The 17155-nt window shown below is 40.9% G+C and overlaps 2 protein-coding genes across 3 annotated transcripts in view; both read right to left on the minus strand.

Annotated features, from left to right (window-relative positions):
• Nucleotides 1-17155, minus strand: part of LOC125893893 (DENN domain-containing protein 4B-like) — a 224515-nt gene that overhangs the window by 76722 nt on the left and 130638 nt on the right. The gene's annotated exons all lie outside the window — the stretch shown is intronic.
• Nucleotides 1-17155, minus strand: part of LOC125893922 (collagen alpha-6(VI) chain-like) — a 64774-nt gene that overhangs the window by 27486 nt on the left and 20133 nt on the right. The window contains exons 9-20 of the mRNA XM_049584910.1: nt 15056-16059; nt 13954-14032; nt 13396-13541; nt 11210-11302; nt 10329-10382; nt 8360-8431; nt 7957-7983; nt 7745-7789; nt 4489-4542; nt 3991-4053; nt 1781-1846; nt 826-879 (exon numbers count right to left, since the gene is read on the minus strand). Coding sequence (XP_049440867.1) covers nt 826-879; nt 1781-1846; nt 3991-4053; nt 4489-4542; nt 7745-7789; nt 7957-7983; nt 8360-8431; nt 10329-10382; nt 11210-11302; nt 13396-13541; nt 13954-14032; nt 15056-16059 — 1757 coding nt within the window. The remainder of the gene's footprint in view (nt 1-825; nt 880-1780; nt 1847-3990; nt 4054-4488; nt 4543-7744; nt 7790-7956; nt 7984-8359; nt 8432-10328; nt 10383-11209; nt 11303-13395; nt 13542-13953; nt 14033-15055; nt 16060-17155) is intronic.

Below are 17155 nucleotides of genomic sequence, written 5' to 3' on the forward strand. Positions count from 1 at the left end.
TCTGTGCATCAGTGCATCTGTGCATCTGTGCATCAGTGCATCCGTGCATCAGCACTTCAGCCCACTGGACGTGCAGTCAGACCGGGCTGTCTAAATGAAGTACCGGCTGAGATACAACGCCTCATCAACAACTGTCTCCACACATCCGGTGCAGTGCCTGGCTGCGCTGCGTTTTTACGCAGCGGGGAGCTTCCTGGAGGTGGTGGGAGACGGCAAGCCAGCAAGGCGTCTGTGTTTTTTTGTTTAAATATAATACCTTTCCTCATGATTCTCTTACCAAGACTACTTCTTATTTAGTCGTAGTCTTGTTTTCATCATGACAATAGGTCATTAACAAATATTTATCGTCTTAGTTTTTCATTAGAATTAGTAGAGCACACGTACACACGAGCAGCAGGGAATGAGTGTGTTAGGTAGCAGCGCTGTGTGTGACTTATGCACTGATTAAGCGGTGGGTGATCGATCGATTTAGTTTCAGCACCGCGGTAGTGGTCAGCTCCTAAAGAGCGATCGTAAGAGCGATCCTAAGAAGGGCATTAAGAACTCATCTGGGAAACACTCTTATCTTAGCGACCCTTCTTACCAAAGACGTTCTTAACTGTGCTCTGAAGTCTTAAGATCGCTCTTAACTGGGAAACGCGACCCTTATCATTCAGTAAATACATTTTGTTTCTATCTGCCACTGGTCATGACCACTATGTACATTATCATGTGCATGAGATTACATAGAGATATACATATGTTTACATATATGTATGAATGAGATAATGAACTGTAGATGTGTATAAACAAAATAATGTATGTATGAAAGGTCAGACATCTCACCGGGTCTCCGACTTCTCCGTCACCACCTGGCAGCCCGTCCGGTCCAGTCAAACCCTGTTGATTCAAACATTATCATTACTGTGATAAATGATGAATACATTTACTTTAAATAAATATGAATATACTTCCAATCCTGCACATTTGTCGACTATGAGAGCTGATCGTATTTCTCAAAAGTAAATTTGGATCAAGCCCAAGTTAAAATATATAATCAGCACAATATACCTGAGGTAAAAGTGTGTGTTGCAGTAAACTGTTTGATGCTGTCAGTGTTTTTCTCTCTGAATATTCCTGCTGCATTAATGTGTCATTTTCCTGCAGTAGATTTTTCAGGTTGAGCTCATTTTAACTCCTTTATATCCTGTTGGGTAGTTTAATCTACTGCAATGCATCATGGTCTATAAGATCATCTGTTTGTAGCGTGACTGTCCTGTGAGAACCACGTATCTCTAAACAGTCAGAAAAACAGCCTGTTTTCAGTTTTGTGACGACGACTGTTCGGCTAAATGAGACTTGGATTATACTGCATGAGCTGTGCGAAAGTTTGTAAATGAATGTTTTGATCTAGTTTTAAAATGCAGTCTTCAGTTCATCAACAATGTTCGCTTTTTTGGATTCTCAGTTTACTGTGGACGTATGTGAGAAAAACAAAGTTGTCTCTAAAAGTTCAACGCAACACGGTGAGTAATTATGCAAAAGGTCATTTTGCAGGTGAAGCATTTTATACCAGCCTCTATCAGCTGCAAGTCTGAAGCTCTCTGATTGGATGTGGTAAACATGTACCCTGGATTTCTTTAGTGAATTAAACATGCTCATTTGTCGCTGTATGATCTGCAGTAAAGGACCTATTATCACAGCTCTGTCTCTGATTGGATGTTTCTTACAGAGGTGTTTTTAGGTGACTTGAGGTTGACGTCATAAAATCAACACAGATCCGATGTGTGGTGATTCTTACCGGCAAACCTGGATTCCCAGGCTCTCCTTTAGGTCCTGGCTTGTTGTTATCAGCTCCCCGTTCACCCTGTCAGAGAACACACAGACAGCCACAGTCTTAACTCTGATAGTTGTTTAAGATAAACTCAACTGTGTTTAGTTTCCTGAAGTGGATTCTCCAGCTGCGATCCAGCTGCACGGCTCTGTGACAGGAGGCAAGGACGATGTTAGATTACATTTTCATTGATATTAGAGCCATTATACGATGACCTTTTATAAACAAGATGTCATGTGATAGCAGAGAAGATGGATGGGAGCAAATTCGTCGATGTATGACTGATAGGGAGAGCTCCGGCTGAAAACTAAATTTGGAAGGAGGTTGTGTGTTTGTCTGCTGGCTAATTTTCTCAAGACGCTGCAACAGAGTTTGGCTGAGCTCTTGGACTTTGCTTTTACTTTAAGGGTTTGTTGATAAGACATGTCAGATGTGGGTTTTATATGAACCCATTACACTCTGGTTTTTAAACACTGAGAGTCTCTGTCTCAGCAGTTCCTTATATGCAGACCTGGCCTGTGGGAGCTTTGCTGAAGCAAGGAGGCTCTCAGATTCTGTGATAAAGAAAGAGACTGATTTTACTCTGAAGCCACAAGTCAGACATTTCCACACCCTACACATATTTCCCTCACTGCTGCTTAGCCATTAATCTGTTGTTTCAAACAAGCTAACACCACTACAGCTTCTTTCTGTTGGCTCATCTGCTGCACAGTAAGAAACAGCTTGTGTTACGGGTTGGATTATACAGCAGCAACACGTGGAACACAGTCAGATCTACATTTGTAGTATTAACTGTTATAATTAAACAAAATTTGTTCAGTTGTTATCACCTGACACGCTCAGGCCTCCTTAGTCAATGTGTGGAAGGTTTGATACTCTGGGTGTCAAATATCAAGGATCCTTCCTCACTAATGTTGTAAAGTTATACCAGATGTATCAGTATTTTCAGAGTCACGTGACTTTTATGGAGAATATATTTCTGAATCATACTTAAGAGTAAGTGAAGTAATGAAGTAAAGACAACGGCTAAAAAAAAGGTATAAATGATAATTTACAGTGTGAACACAGACTCACACAGAGAATCACTCTGTGACTCCAAAGTGTACCATATTTTATGAGTCACGTAGGAAAGAAGCAAGCACTCTCAAAATAAATAAACTCTCGAAAGGTGCATGGCCAGAAACAGCAAAAAAGAGAACAATGCCAGCACCCACAAATGTCCTTCTGGTACTGCCACCCAAGTTGGTTTATTAAATTTTCCAAAAGGACATTTGTGAGTGCTGGCATTGTTCCCATATTTTATGAGCGTAAGATCGGATCTGATCTAATGAGCCGCGCTGCTGTCGGGTAGATAGTTGGTTTGTTATTTTATTCATTCAGAGAACAGTGTTTTTCGGTTTTGTGTTAAGACAGTGATGGTTATTTACTTTATAGATCACTAAAGTGTGCACAGTGTCTTTGTTTTCTTTGTTGCTGCCTGTTATAGATACATGATCTGCTCATTACTGTGCACAAATGTTCTGTGTATATTTAGGCCTCAAGAAACCATCTGGTAGGGCGCACTTTGCACGCACACACTTTTATATTTACTTCACTTTTATTTCCTTAGCACCAACACTCGCAGACATGTGCGACAAAAATGTCTCACATTTACCAACAAAGATTACCGCCAAAGACGGAGCAAGATGATTCCCTAATGTTCTGCACTAAAGCTCCCGACCCCAGGATGATGAGCTGCTGTTTGTGTATGTTAAGTGTGTGTGTGTAGCAGCTGCCGGGTGTATACAGTAAAGGTATTTAGACACTTCACATGGAAGCGATACAGAAATGTCTCTGCTTATTACTGTACACAAATGTTTGTAGTATGTATTTAAGTCTCAAGAAACCATCTAGTGCTGCAGACAGAAACCTCCCAACACTTTGCATGTGCACAGTTTTTTGGACTTGTGGAAGGGATGCTTTTTTTTCTCTACTTGTGCACCTTCCCTGCAAATGTTGGCTTTTAAATTGTAAATTGGCTTTTTTTTATTGCAGATGAAAACATGCAGAAATTGTTCTCAGAGCAGATAAACCCGCACAGACGTCCAGATAAACGTCTCCTCAAAACGTTAAATCGATTCACCTGCTCTGGAGAGAAATTTAAAAGAAAAACAAAACCAGATAATGTTGGGACTCACCGGATCTCCTCTTAGTCCTCGCTCTCCTTTCTGCCCTGGCTCCCCAGTGATTCCTGTGATACCCTGAGGACAAAAATTCAACCTGTCAATCAACCAGTTGGAGGTCAGAGGTCAACGCCTCTGAGCTGATCAGTGTGGATTAATAAGGAGGTATTCCACTGAACTACAGCAGGACACATAATTAAAATATATGTAGACATAACAAAAGTTTCTGCAATAACAAGAAAGACGTAAACAAATAATGTAAATTATTCAAACTAATAATACAGTTTACGACAGGTAATTATAATGCCAGAATAAAACGTCCTTTATTTTAATTATTTCTATGAATATGTCACATATTTAATGATAAATTAAAGGTCATTCATTCTGTCCTATTAATGTTTGAATTGTGGGGAGATTATCGTCTTCATATTCATCAAACGTCCAGTCGGACTCAATTTGTTACGAAGTACCTCCATGCATGGAAATGAAAATAAATATTCTGGTGTCTTTTACTGGGTTTCCTGGATCTCCTTTCTCTCCTCGAGCTCCATCGAGTCCCGTCAGTCCCTGCAGACAGAGAACCAGAAGCAGCTCAGTACTGACTGACTCATCACCAACCACAAAACTAAACCAGAGATTAACTGAAACTAATACGTTTACTTTAATCTACACACATCTACTTTTGTTACCATTTTTTTATTACATAAGCAGTCGTGGAATGTAACTACATACATTTACTCGAGTACTTACTGTACAGTATTTTAAGGTACCTTTACTTTATGTCACTATTTTCATTTTCTGCACTACTGTACATTTATTTAATAACTTAAGTTACTTTGCAGATTCAGATTATTAATACAGAATATAATGAACTAATGATGTATCATTTTAACCACTCAGCAGTATATAAAGTAATTAAAATGCGCTCCATCTTTGACAGCTGTAACATTAAACTGATGAATACATTAATGCATCAGTGATTATAATCCAGGGAGTAGCTAACCACATTTATTCATCAACCTAATGGCCAGGAAAATGTTGAAAGCACTGTACATTTCTGCAAACCGTGGATGTGTTACATTATTTTATAGCGCAAAGATCATGTTTATCATGAAACACCTGTGTTTGGTGGCTCACATGCTGCTGGGAAACACATTGACGTGTTGGATAAAAACACCCAGGTTTGGTACCACAAACTGGTGGAAACACAACAAACGGTTGCCAAAAGACAACCAGTGTTGTCATTCGTTGGTTTTCAAAAGTGGTCTGCAGCTTGGCAGCAAGCGGCAACCTCCAGGGCTGAAAAATGGAGCCAATGCAGAAGTGCCACTAGTAGAACCCCAAAATAGGACCCCAAGTACAGGTATAATACATTAGAACAGTAGTTCCCAACTGGTCCATCCACAGGCTCCAGATTTCTCCTTAGTCAGCAGCTCAAGGTCCACACAGATTAATACATTCAGCGCCATTCTTGTGTCGAGCTAGTTTGCTGTCTCTGTCAAGTAGCTGTCTGTTAGTCACTCACTCTACAGCAGGAAACAGCACTTCAGAATAAAAGCTCTGTGCCAGAAATTCACTGTACTTAAAAACAAAGTGTGTGTTTGCGAGTCACTTGTGGTCCATTCAGAATGCACCTACGACCCACTTTTGGACCAGTTGGGAACCACTGCTTTACAATATCCTCTAAAAAAGGATTTTATTAAGAAAAATTGGCCATAAAAACTCAGACAGAGATACCAAATGTGTTGGACAGGTGTTCACAGGCCTTCAAATAATAACGCTATTTTACCCAGACTATAACACTGGAAAAATCTGAGACTTTGCTTTTGGCCTTGAAAAAGAACCATTAAAGGCGCTGTATGTAAGAATGTGGCCAAAACGGTTACTGCACTCAAATTCAAAATACTGCCGCGAGTCGTGTCCGCCCCCCCTCCCCTACAGATTCGAGGTTGCTGGACAGCGGCATGCTGGAGACTGATTTGTTTGCCCACGGGCGGCTGCCGTTGCAGGGCCGTGTCACCGCGTCCATGATCTTCGGTTTTCCAGCGGACCGTTTGAGCAAGTCCGGCTTCTCTGCTGCTAACGCTGCTGCTGGGATACAGCTGAGGAGACTGCTAATGCTATGTACCGGGACACTGCTAACGCTGCTTGCCGTGCTGCTGTAGCTCAGTCGTAACTGTAACTGATGCTGAGACTCTACTGACTGTGTGACTGGTAGACGGCGGTGGGTGGCGCAACAGGCCAAAACACAAATTCAAAACATAAACATGATTTGCAGACTGTAAAAATGTTTTTTAAATGCGAATATTCTGGCTGTACTATTGTTGTCGGTGAGATCAGTATGTTATATGAACATTATTCCTTAGTCTCTGTGACATATTAGGAGGATTTTACGACTATTTGCTTTAGATTTCTTACATATAGCTCCTTTAAATCCATGAAGGTAAATTTTAATATATGATCCAGAGGGGATTAGGACCAATAAAAACTATGAAACATTACTATTGTAATTTCTCCTGGGTTGGGCTCATTTCTTTTAATTAGATTGACAGGACTAATGAGACTTTGGGCTAGTGATGTGATGTTCGCAAATGAGCCAAGTCTTTGAACCGGCTCTTTAGAGTGAACGAGCCAGTTCCTACTTTCTTTGTTTTTTGCTTTAATTTACTCTGTATCCATTAATTTTAGATTATTTGATCCGGAACAAGTTGAGTGAGACTAGTTTGTGAGGGAGAAAGACAGTGCAGCTGCTCCCTCGTTCACTTCAAAGAGCCAGTTCAAAGACTCGGCTCGTTCACGAACATCACATCCCTAATTGACAGGCTTGTCGTTTATAAAGGGCGTTGCTATGGCTACACCAAACTTTCTATCTGCGGAGTCTATTCTGGGTCCACACTACAATATCCAGATCACATGATGTGATAAATCAGCAATGTGATTCGTCGTTGAACCCACTAACGCCCCACACACACACACACACAGCAAAAAAAAAAAAAAAAAAAAAAAATATAAATATACATATATACATATATATATATATATATATATATATATATATACATATATACATATATATATATATATATATATTTTTTTTTTTTTTTAAAACCGCACTTCACCGTCTGCTGGCAATCACAGCAATACGGAAAGAGAAAGTAAGAAGTATGGAAAACTTTTCCATAACAATGTGACTGAGGTGTTATTTAATCATCTTGTCTCCTCGTGATCTAACGGTGAGAGAGGTGTGTGTGGAGCCAGCAGTCCGCTCAGCAACAAACTTCACTGTAGCTCCTTATTGCACTAAACTCAAGGATTGATTCAATAATTTAGCATTACGCTCCTTCAGTTATTTATTTGTATTTAAGCTGATTTGTATAAAATACTTAAGTTCCAAATTCATCAAGATGAAGGCGTTATACTTATCAGGTCAAAGTGTTTCCCCTGTGCAGGAAGACAGGCTGTTTACACGTTGCACAAAATATCTGGACCACTTGAGAAATTCAGTCCTAGCTTAGAGAAAAGTGTCGAATGCAACAACTTCTGTTCAGTGAATCGTACAAATCTGTTAGTGTGAGCGATGCTCACATGAGCCGTGTTTTTTTTAAAGCTTCCCAGATGATTAGAATATTAGAATTCAAGATTTTAAAATCATTAAAAACAGATTTAAACTATTACATTTGCGAAAAAGAATAATATCACATAAAGCTTTGGTTTATCTGATGACCTTCTTTAAACTGTGCGTTAGATGTGTCAATGCTGACATTCATACCTGCTCTCCGTTGATTCCCTCCACTCCGTCCTCTCCATCTTCGCCCTGCAGTGAGAATCAGCCGTCACATATCGCTGCTTTCCTCTGTTAACAAGACTTAACTAAAATATTTGTTTAGAAGTGTTTGTCCAAACATTCTGCAGTAGATGCACTTTTACATCTTCACTTCATTGAGCGCTGACTTTACATTCCAGCAGCCCTGAGTCACTCACCCTGTCGCCTGAACCTCCTCGGAAGCCCTGCAGATACAAACAACATGGTTTAAACACATCAGCAACATCTGCTCTTTTGTCGTCCATCATCACTCTAATGACAATTTTAAGCCCGGTCTCATCGGAAACTTGTAAATATTTGTGTGGAATTAAATGCCACCTTTTTTGGGCTGATATGTACAAAGTCCCGAACTATGGCTAAACCGGGCAGCTGGTTCTTCACTGGGAAGAAAGTGAGAACGTGAGTGTGTCCTAATATACTCAGATTACTTTATATATCTACATTTTCACACCCAGGAACAAACGATGAAGTTGAAAGACAGTCATCACTTCTTGCAGAATATGACACGAAAATCAGAATGAGAATATGTTGCATTAATATCACATAATATGATCTCATAACCTTCTGTCCTCTGGGCCCAGGACAGCCCTCGATGCCCGGAGGTCCACTTGGTCCAGGAGGCCCTCGTTCACCCTGCAACAAGCAAACACAGTGAGCAGTGACACAGCAGACAACACTGAAGGCACCAACAGGCCCATGTTTCATATGACAAAGCTCAGATATACTCGCTGACTGTTCAGCAGATTAGAAACAATCCATGATCATCAAAAACCTAAGCAAAAAAACACACTAGATATCACTTAGCACAGCTTAGTTCTGCCCGCTGGTCTGTCAGGTAGTTTGCCTGGTACCTCAACGACGTGTTAACAAATGGTAAAGACATTTAATGGAAAGCAAGCAGCTGATTATAGTCCTTCAACCAAATGATACCCAGATTTTTAAAAGGAACACATCGTGATAAACTGATTTTAAACATGTCTAAAAATGGGTGTTGTTTCCAGCTGCATGAAGCTGAGTTCTCTCACCCCTCCCCCTCCTGGTTTCATCCCATCCTGACCAAAGTTGGACAAACTGCACAAAGAAGCACTCACGATAATCTCCTTCCATATTTTATGTTTCAAGTCCAAAAGCTGTTTTGTTTGTTTTCAGCTTCATGAGGCTTCAAGTTTTTTCACCATCTCCCTCCTAGTTTCATCTAGTCTGTGTAAAAGGTACAATTCTGCAACTGGACCTTTCATACAGCCGGCAGCATAGTGGTGTGACAGTCCTGCCTTGAACTGGTGGTGTAAAAGGGGCAGTAAACGACGTGATAGGAGGAGAACGCGTTGGCCTGATTGCAATCATTCATGTGGCAAAGTTTAATGTTGCCTTTGCACAAAGAACACAGAGGGCTGAACAGCAGAGGGAGAGGGAAGAAGACAGCGAGCTACAGGTTCTGACTGACGAGGTTCAGAGGCATTCCTCTAAATTTCACGTGAGGAATTTAAACATGACAGAGAGAGACTGTAGCTGGACCAGTCCCAGGTGCCATACCCTTATAAGTGCAGTAACGTTACCACCAGCTCTCTGCAGACACTGATACCTTTGCTGTTACTGTTTGTGACTTTTATGAATTCATTATGCTTTGTGAAATCTGGACTAAATTTTGGCAGCATGGTGGTGCAGTGGTTAGCACTGTCGCCTCACAGCAAGAAAGTTCCTGGTTCAAAGCGGGTGCTCCAGCTTCCTCCCACAGTCCAAAGACATGCAGGTTAATTGGTGACTCTAAATTGTCCGCAGGTGTGAATGTGAGTGTGAATGGTTGTCTGTCTCTATGTGTCAGTCCTGTGATAGTCTGGTGACCTGTCCAGGGTGAACCCTGCCTCTCACCCAGTGTCAGCTGGGACAGGCTCCAGCACACCTATGACCCTCAAGAGGATAAATGGCTACATGAATATACTAAATATTGCTGCCTTGTTAATGCACTGTATTGTGTCATGTATTCGGACATACCTGTTGTTGCTGTTGTGGTTTGATATCCTGCTTGTGTTGGATGCTGCTTTTTGACCCTGCCTTAGCTCGGTCTCACTTGCAAACAAGATTTTAATCTCAAAGTGATCACTTGTTTTCGCTGTGAGGCTCATTTGCAGAGAAAAGCAAGGCAATTTAGCACCAAATGTTTGCACATGACCTTATCTGAATATGTGCAAATGGCACGGGAGAGCAAAAGACGCTGTTTGACTGGCGTCATCTCACCCTTTGTGCTTTGAGATCCACACAGTTCCTTTTGTCCATTTGTGGAGGTTTAGCGATGGCAAAAGACGCCCAATCATTTTGTGATTCTGTAGATAAACTGCATAAGGAACCACTTACAACAGTTTTCTTCCTCTCTTTACATTTCAAAGCATCCTAAAACTGTCCAGCTACAGAACTTCACCCTTTGTTGACCACTCCTCCTCCTATTCTCATCCCATCCTGACCAAAGTTGGTATAAAATGATGGAGTAAATGTATAAACACTGTGTGGATAAATTGAACTATGAAGCACTTACAGCGACTCCTTCCTCTCCTGGGAAGCCCGACTGGCCCTTCTGTCCAGGCCTACCCTGTTTATAAAATCACACACAACATGATCAGTGGCAGAAACGTTGACAGAAACTCTCAAATGTCAAAAACTAAAAAGTAAAGCCGCCAACTTGACCACATGAATTTAGATTCAACTTTACTGTCACAGCACAGAGTGCAAACACTGAGACACTGAAACACAGTTTAACATCTGCCCAGAAGTGCAATAAAGTTCAGAGGAATGTAAACAGTCACAGAGAGAATAAACAGTTTTATACAGAATAAATATAGGATGACTGCATCTGAAGAACCTACAGCTGGCTGACCTCCGGTACTGTTACTTCTTTCCTTCTTTTTTTTTTGCACACACATAAAACTGCATTAAATCCAAATCGTAAAAAAAAGAAAGAGGCATTTAAGTCCTGTTTCTGCTTGTTACCAACTCGGCCTGACTTGGGGCAGGACAGACAGCATTACAGTAATTTCCAAGTGAGCGGTGCCGCTAGCTAATGTTGGCCCCCACCAGACATGGGTGACATGCAGTGCAGTAAACTGAAGAGTGGCAAAGTTAACCCACCGGCCTAAATTATTCTCTGCTGTCAACCGATTAACGAGTACATGTTGACATCTCCAATCTTTACACTTATTTTCTTTTAAATCAAATTTTTCATGCATGAACAGAAATGTTTTAATGTGTATCTCACATGTTGTAACGGCCATAAATAAACTGGGCATCTGTCAATAAAACTAATCTTCCCAAATCACTGAAGAGTCCGCTTCCTCTCAGCCTGCTTATTGCTTTAGACACTAATTTTCCCAAACATTCAGACATCATGTATAAAGTCAAAGGTGTGTGTACTCCAGTCACCTTTTGTCCCGGTTTTCCTGGAAAGCCACGCATGCCTTCATGACCTGTACATTTGCAAGTGACGTTGCAGCATATCCTATTTGCCACCGCGTCCTGCAGAGAGACAGAGAGCAGAGGAGAAAACAGTCAACAGAAAATAATTCACATTTCCTGATTTCACCCTATGGAAAAACACACCGTCAAACAACTCCAGAGTGTGTTCTTTGTATCTGATGTGATGTGATGTGATGTGATGTTTGCTCTTTCTTTCCCTCTGCTGTTCTCATGTCTCTCTTAAAAAAGAATTCTTAATCTCAGTAGGATTACATGATTAAATAGAGGTTAAATATATTTTATACTCATGCAGAGCTCTGTCCAATCAGAGCAGAATAAGTAAACACAGAGTTAAAAATATAGGACAGGAGGGCGTCACATCCTCTGACAGTCACACAATCCAACAGTCTGACCTGATGTAGTGATGAGCCAGGTGTGTGGAGGTGTGGTCATTTTTTATTACTCTCTAAACTAATTGTGTCATTTGTTTTTTTCTTTTTTTTAGAACAGCTGAGTGCAACACTGTGAATGTCTTCAAGGAAAGACCGTCCAGAAGCGTGGGACATTTTTTTCTGGATTTTTATATTCATGAGGAACTGCAAAGACACAGAGCTGTTCAGGGAGGATGTGACGGCAGACTTTTCACCCTTTTTTTTTAATTAGGGGATGCAGGCACAAAATGGGTGAAATACATGGCGGGGAAAACATGTGGGAGACAGGACAGGTGTTAAAAACAAGTGACACAAAAGACAAACAGGCTTATTGAAGACGTTGAATGGCATTTTATGAACTGAGTTGGAACCTACTGTCGGAACAAGAGACACAGGCATGAGGAGAGGAGTCCAGAGTATTAATAGATGATGCACAGTGAAGTTAGAAAATGAAAAGAGATGAAAAATAACTTACTAAATCACTAAATATATAAATACAATTACAAAATGAAATAAAACTTTAACAAAAGTTAAAATAAATAAATAGATAATAAATCAATAAATATAAAAAAAACTAAACAGAAAGTAAAAAATAAATAAATGAGTTAACAAATAAATAAATTATTTAAAAAAATTAAATTAAATAATTAAAATTTTAAAAATTAAATAATTAAAAAAATAACTAAATTTTTTACAAAAGTTAAAATAGATAAATAAACAAACTAACTTTTCACCCTGACTTCCTTTTTTTTTTTTTTTACATAACTGAAACCTTATTGTTTTTGTGTGAACTTATTACTTATTACTTGCCTGACCAGCCTTTCTGCCAAATTGAATTTTTTGAAAAACACATTTTTACATTTCCGAAACAGTAGGTCTGATTTATACCAACATGATTTTTGGATCATCAGCAGACCTAGCTTCTCACAAGTCATTAAAAGCTTGTTGGAAGTTCATCAGGTTTTGATGATAATGACCTTTACAAAGTGCGTGGCTCAGCACATAAATAGACCTAACTCCATAACGTTAGGGCCAATGCCACAAAACTTGTAGGAAGTGTCTACATAGGTACTAGCATTGTTTCCTGAAGGTGTCATACACATCGACCACCCGGGCACACTGTCAAAAATGGGCGTGGCATAACACAAATCAGACTATGAAAAAAATATTTATTAATATTTATTTTGAAATTGCTCAATAGGGGGCGCCACCAGTTCCAAACAACTGCACTGGCCTTTTGCAAATATTTGGCCAAAGATAAATCAGACTGTTTGTACAGACATCACCAAACTTGGTGGATATTTGAACACTAACTCTAACTGAAGCATGTCCCCAAAAATCTTTCTGCAGCTGACCAATAGGAAGTGACAGCGTTGCCAACAAAGCATATGGCCAAGCAGAGATTTGGACCTAAATAAATGAGCGTTCATCTGATCATCATAAAACCTGTTGGTAATTTTTAATGTAGGTTCGTAAACTGTCAAAGGTCTGTGCTGCCCGTGCTGGCTTGAACCCATGAATCACTGCCTTTGGCTATATTTTTTTGTTTCAGTTAAGTGAAATTATTAATCCACACCTAGTTTTAGTTTAGTTTTAGTTAACTATAACAACCTTAATTCAGAACAGGTAGAAACATTTTGGTTTCCTGTGTGGTCAGACAACACATCATACGAACTAGTTCCTTGAAGCAGACTGTGGCTGGGAATGACATGACAGACTTACGATCTGATTGAGGATGGTGCTGCCGACGCTTGGCATACCGATGCTGAGAGGAAGGTTGTAGCCGAATCCTCGGCCAAACTCCACCATCTGCAGCTGGGCGGGGTCACGCACACCCTCTAGAGCCACAGTCAGCAAAGCACTGACCCCTGCAGACAACAAACAAATCAACAGATTGTAGGTTTACTGTCTTAGAGGAGTTACCCACAATATCAAAGACTCATATGGGAACATGTCCTCCTTCATCTATTAATATTTTGATGGGTTTAAGTAAATGACGCAATAATGACTTGAGTAACATGCAGAAAGATGGAAAAGAAAGTCAGGATAAAGAAGGAATATAAAAGAAAGAGGAGCTGAAGAGAAATGAAGAGAAGAGAAGCAACTACAGAACAGCAAAGGGAAAATGACAGAGAAGACAGAATGGAAAAATGGAAGCAGAGGGAAAAAGTGTTTTGCAGAGTTTTGCAATGACTCAATTGAAAGAAATAATCTCAGAGGAGAACTGATTCATCTTTATTTCTACTTATCAGAAGAGTGAAAACAGCTCCTGGTTTTTACCAGACTTCCGCAGCTCCTCTGATACAGACTCCAGTTTCATCGTGTCTTCATCGAGTCCATCTGAGAAGATCACCAGCACCTGATAGATGAAGTTAGACGTTAACAGATCATGTTAAGAGTACCTGGTAGGAATCACCTCATTCTGACAGTCCATTAGCATGGAAAGCAATTCAAGATGGCCGCCAAACAAACCCCATGGGTCATGAGTCGACCTTGGCAACAAGAAACGTTCTTAACTAGACACCATTAGGGTCTTTAAAAACAGGTTAGAAAAAAAATGTCATGCTGGTACATGGGGACCTGTTTCTCCTGCTAGACTAGTAGTCTGTGGTGTGTTCAGGTGCAACCTTTAGGCTGAGACACAGGTGACATGAGACAATGCAACAATCGGCCGTTGTTGCCGCTAGTTCTTTGATGGCAGTTTAGTATGTCTGTGCCTTTAAATTGCAAACGTTTATGATACTTACTTTTAGGATTTTTGAAGTGTAAATGCAACTACCTGAAGTAAAAAGCTAACGTTATGCTATAAACAAACTACACCATGGTAACATGACTACAACTTTGCCACCGCAATGAGACTGTAAAGCCATGTTGACATGATGATGTTCTGTGGCTCATTTAGCCACTTATTAGCAACTATCTGTTTTGCGACATGTAAAGGCTTCAGCCTACAGATGTATTTTATGTTGCGGAACAAAAGTTGAAAGTCTCTTAAGCTTGAGTTAACCACAAACCTTACTTCAGGCATCTCACCAAAAACCCTTTTAAAAAACTTATTGACTTTGAGTCCAGGTAACCACGAGTGCTAAAATGCTAACTCATTTCCAGTTTTCCAGGTCCAAATCCTGAACTAATGACATCACCATCAGCCTTAGCTGTACTTTGTGTTTACTGCTTATTAGCATATTTTGACATGCTAATGCTTAACAACATGATTGTGAACATGGTAAAAATGATACACTGCTAAACATTAGCATGTTAGCATGTGGAACATACACTGTGGCTACAGAATGAGGCATTTGCCACCCTAAAATAATTTCATGTTGAATAAATGCAAACACAATTTAAGATTTTCAGGGGATGCAAGCTGTGTCACTCTCACCTTCACACGAGCCTGGGATCTGAGCCTGAACTTCTTCTTGAAGACATTCAGCAGGGCACTGTTGAAATATGTGGGTTGAGATATTCGCAAGCCCATGACTTTATTCACCACTTCCTCATTGTATTCTTCGAAGTTTGTGTCATACAAGGAAGATCCATCAACATCTACCACTTGGAAGGCGATGTTGGTCTTGATAGTTTTCTGGCGAGCACAGCACAGGTCTTGTACTGAAGAAACATAATAGGCAATCTTTGGCAGGAAGGTCTGGAGCTTGGCGTGGCCGCTGATCAGCATCTCACCCGGAGCTCCAGTTCTTTGAGAAATATCAAATCCCATGGCAATATCAATGGTGCAATCTATTATTTGGGGTTTAGTTGGGATTGGGGTGGTCGTATAGATCGGAGGGGGAGTGAAGGTAACAGGGGGAGGAGGAGGAGTAGGGGGAGTAGGAGGTTGATCACACATGACATCGATCACCTTTTGCTTGATATGTGTTAAGCCATTGAAGTTCCGCACAGTAAACAGTCTCTCTGGGTCACCAGTGATCTGCAGGAGTGGCAGGGGGTGGACGTCTCCAACACCGATGGCAAACATCTCAATATTCTTGTTCTTTAGATTTTCGGCCACATCCTCCACTTCATCCAAATCATGAGCATCGCCATCTGTGATCACCACCAGGTTCTTGGGGACCTCATCACGACTGCCAAACCGCACGTCAAAGTATTTACTAATGTGCCTCAGGCCCTCTGCAAGGTAGGTGTTTCCACCGGTGTATTCTAATTGTTTGATCTTTTCAGACAAAGGCTTCTTCTGGAGGAAGTCCATGAGGTAAAACTCATGATGCGGCAATGTGCTGAACTGTGCGAGTCCAACATGCACAGCTTCTTTACTGACATTAAATTTGTTCACTAGGTCTTCCGTGAAGGTTTTCATGATTTTGTGTTCATCTGGGTTGAGGCTGCTAGACCGATCAAGTAGGAAGACCAGGTCAGCAACCTTGCAATCTGTCAAAGCAAAGCAAAAGAAAGGCGTTTGTCCACATTTCTAATGAACAAGTGTGCCATGAAATTATCACTGTAGAGGGCCACTGCCGGGAATGTTGGGCCCCATGAAAAGATAACACTTTGGGCCCAACCCCCACAGGTCACACAAACCCATAACAGTTGCTGTAACACACAACTTAAGAACCCATTCAAAGCTTTAAATAACTCAACTCTTGCAGGCTTGCAACCTTCTTGTGGTCCAGTATTTACTGTATGATATTCACTGACAGTGAGCTGTGACAATATAACAAAGTGCAGACATGCATTTTACCCACTCCATCCCGCCTGCACAACTGCATCTATTTTCACAACCCGCCCCACCCCGCCCCCGCCGCAATTAACGCACCCGCCTTGTGGCTCTCATGCTTGTATAGCTTATCACAGGAATTGCGCTTCATGTAGCCGGTGCTGCTGTCCTCTGCTACACTAACTACCTCACAGAAATTGTCCCAAACATGAGGTTTAGCAGCTTGGCCGTCTTTTCTTTTAACTCTGTACTCTCCTGACCGTAATCTTTCCATTACTTCTTCTTCAATCACCACCGCTTCATTGATTCTGGTTTGTTGTGGCCACTGCTTGGCGCTTTTGTGACGTCAGGTCGCAGGTTATGTTACGTAACATGCATTTACCGAACCTACAACAGTGTTGTTAACAAGTAGGCTATATCCGACATATTTAATCTTTAATGACCCGCCCCACCTGCCCCGCCAATAAAGTGAACATTTCTTGACCCCACCCAAAACCGCGAGACCCACGGGTTACGGGTCGGCCCGCGCATCACTGATAGAGACCCCAGTGACATGGTCTCAGACTTTGCAAAATTAATTTTGTACCCTATGAGCATAGATTTTAATATAACTAGATACTGTACGCCAACAGGTGCCTATGCATTCCAACAGAATTTCTTGCCTGCTGCATCTGGGTTTCCTTTTGCAATACATGGCTCATTCAAATGTGCAGTAGCATTTCCCCCCACTGGCCCACCTGCGAGTTCCCTCTTGGCTCATAGACCTTACATTATGATGATGTCACAGATTTTTAAATCACTTTTCTTGGC

Source organism: Epinephelus fuscoguttatus, linkage group LG8, assembly GCF_011397635.1.
Source record: "Epinephelus fuscoguttatus linkage group LG8, E.fuscoguttatus.final_Chr_v1".
Classification (NCBI taxonomy): Eukaryota; Metazoa; Chordata; class Actinopteri; order Perciformes; family Serranidae; genus Epinephelus; species Epinephelus fuscoguttatus.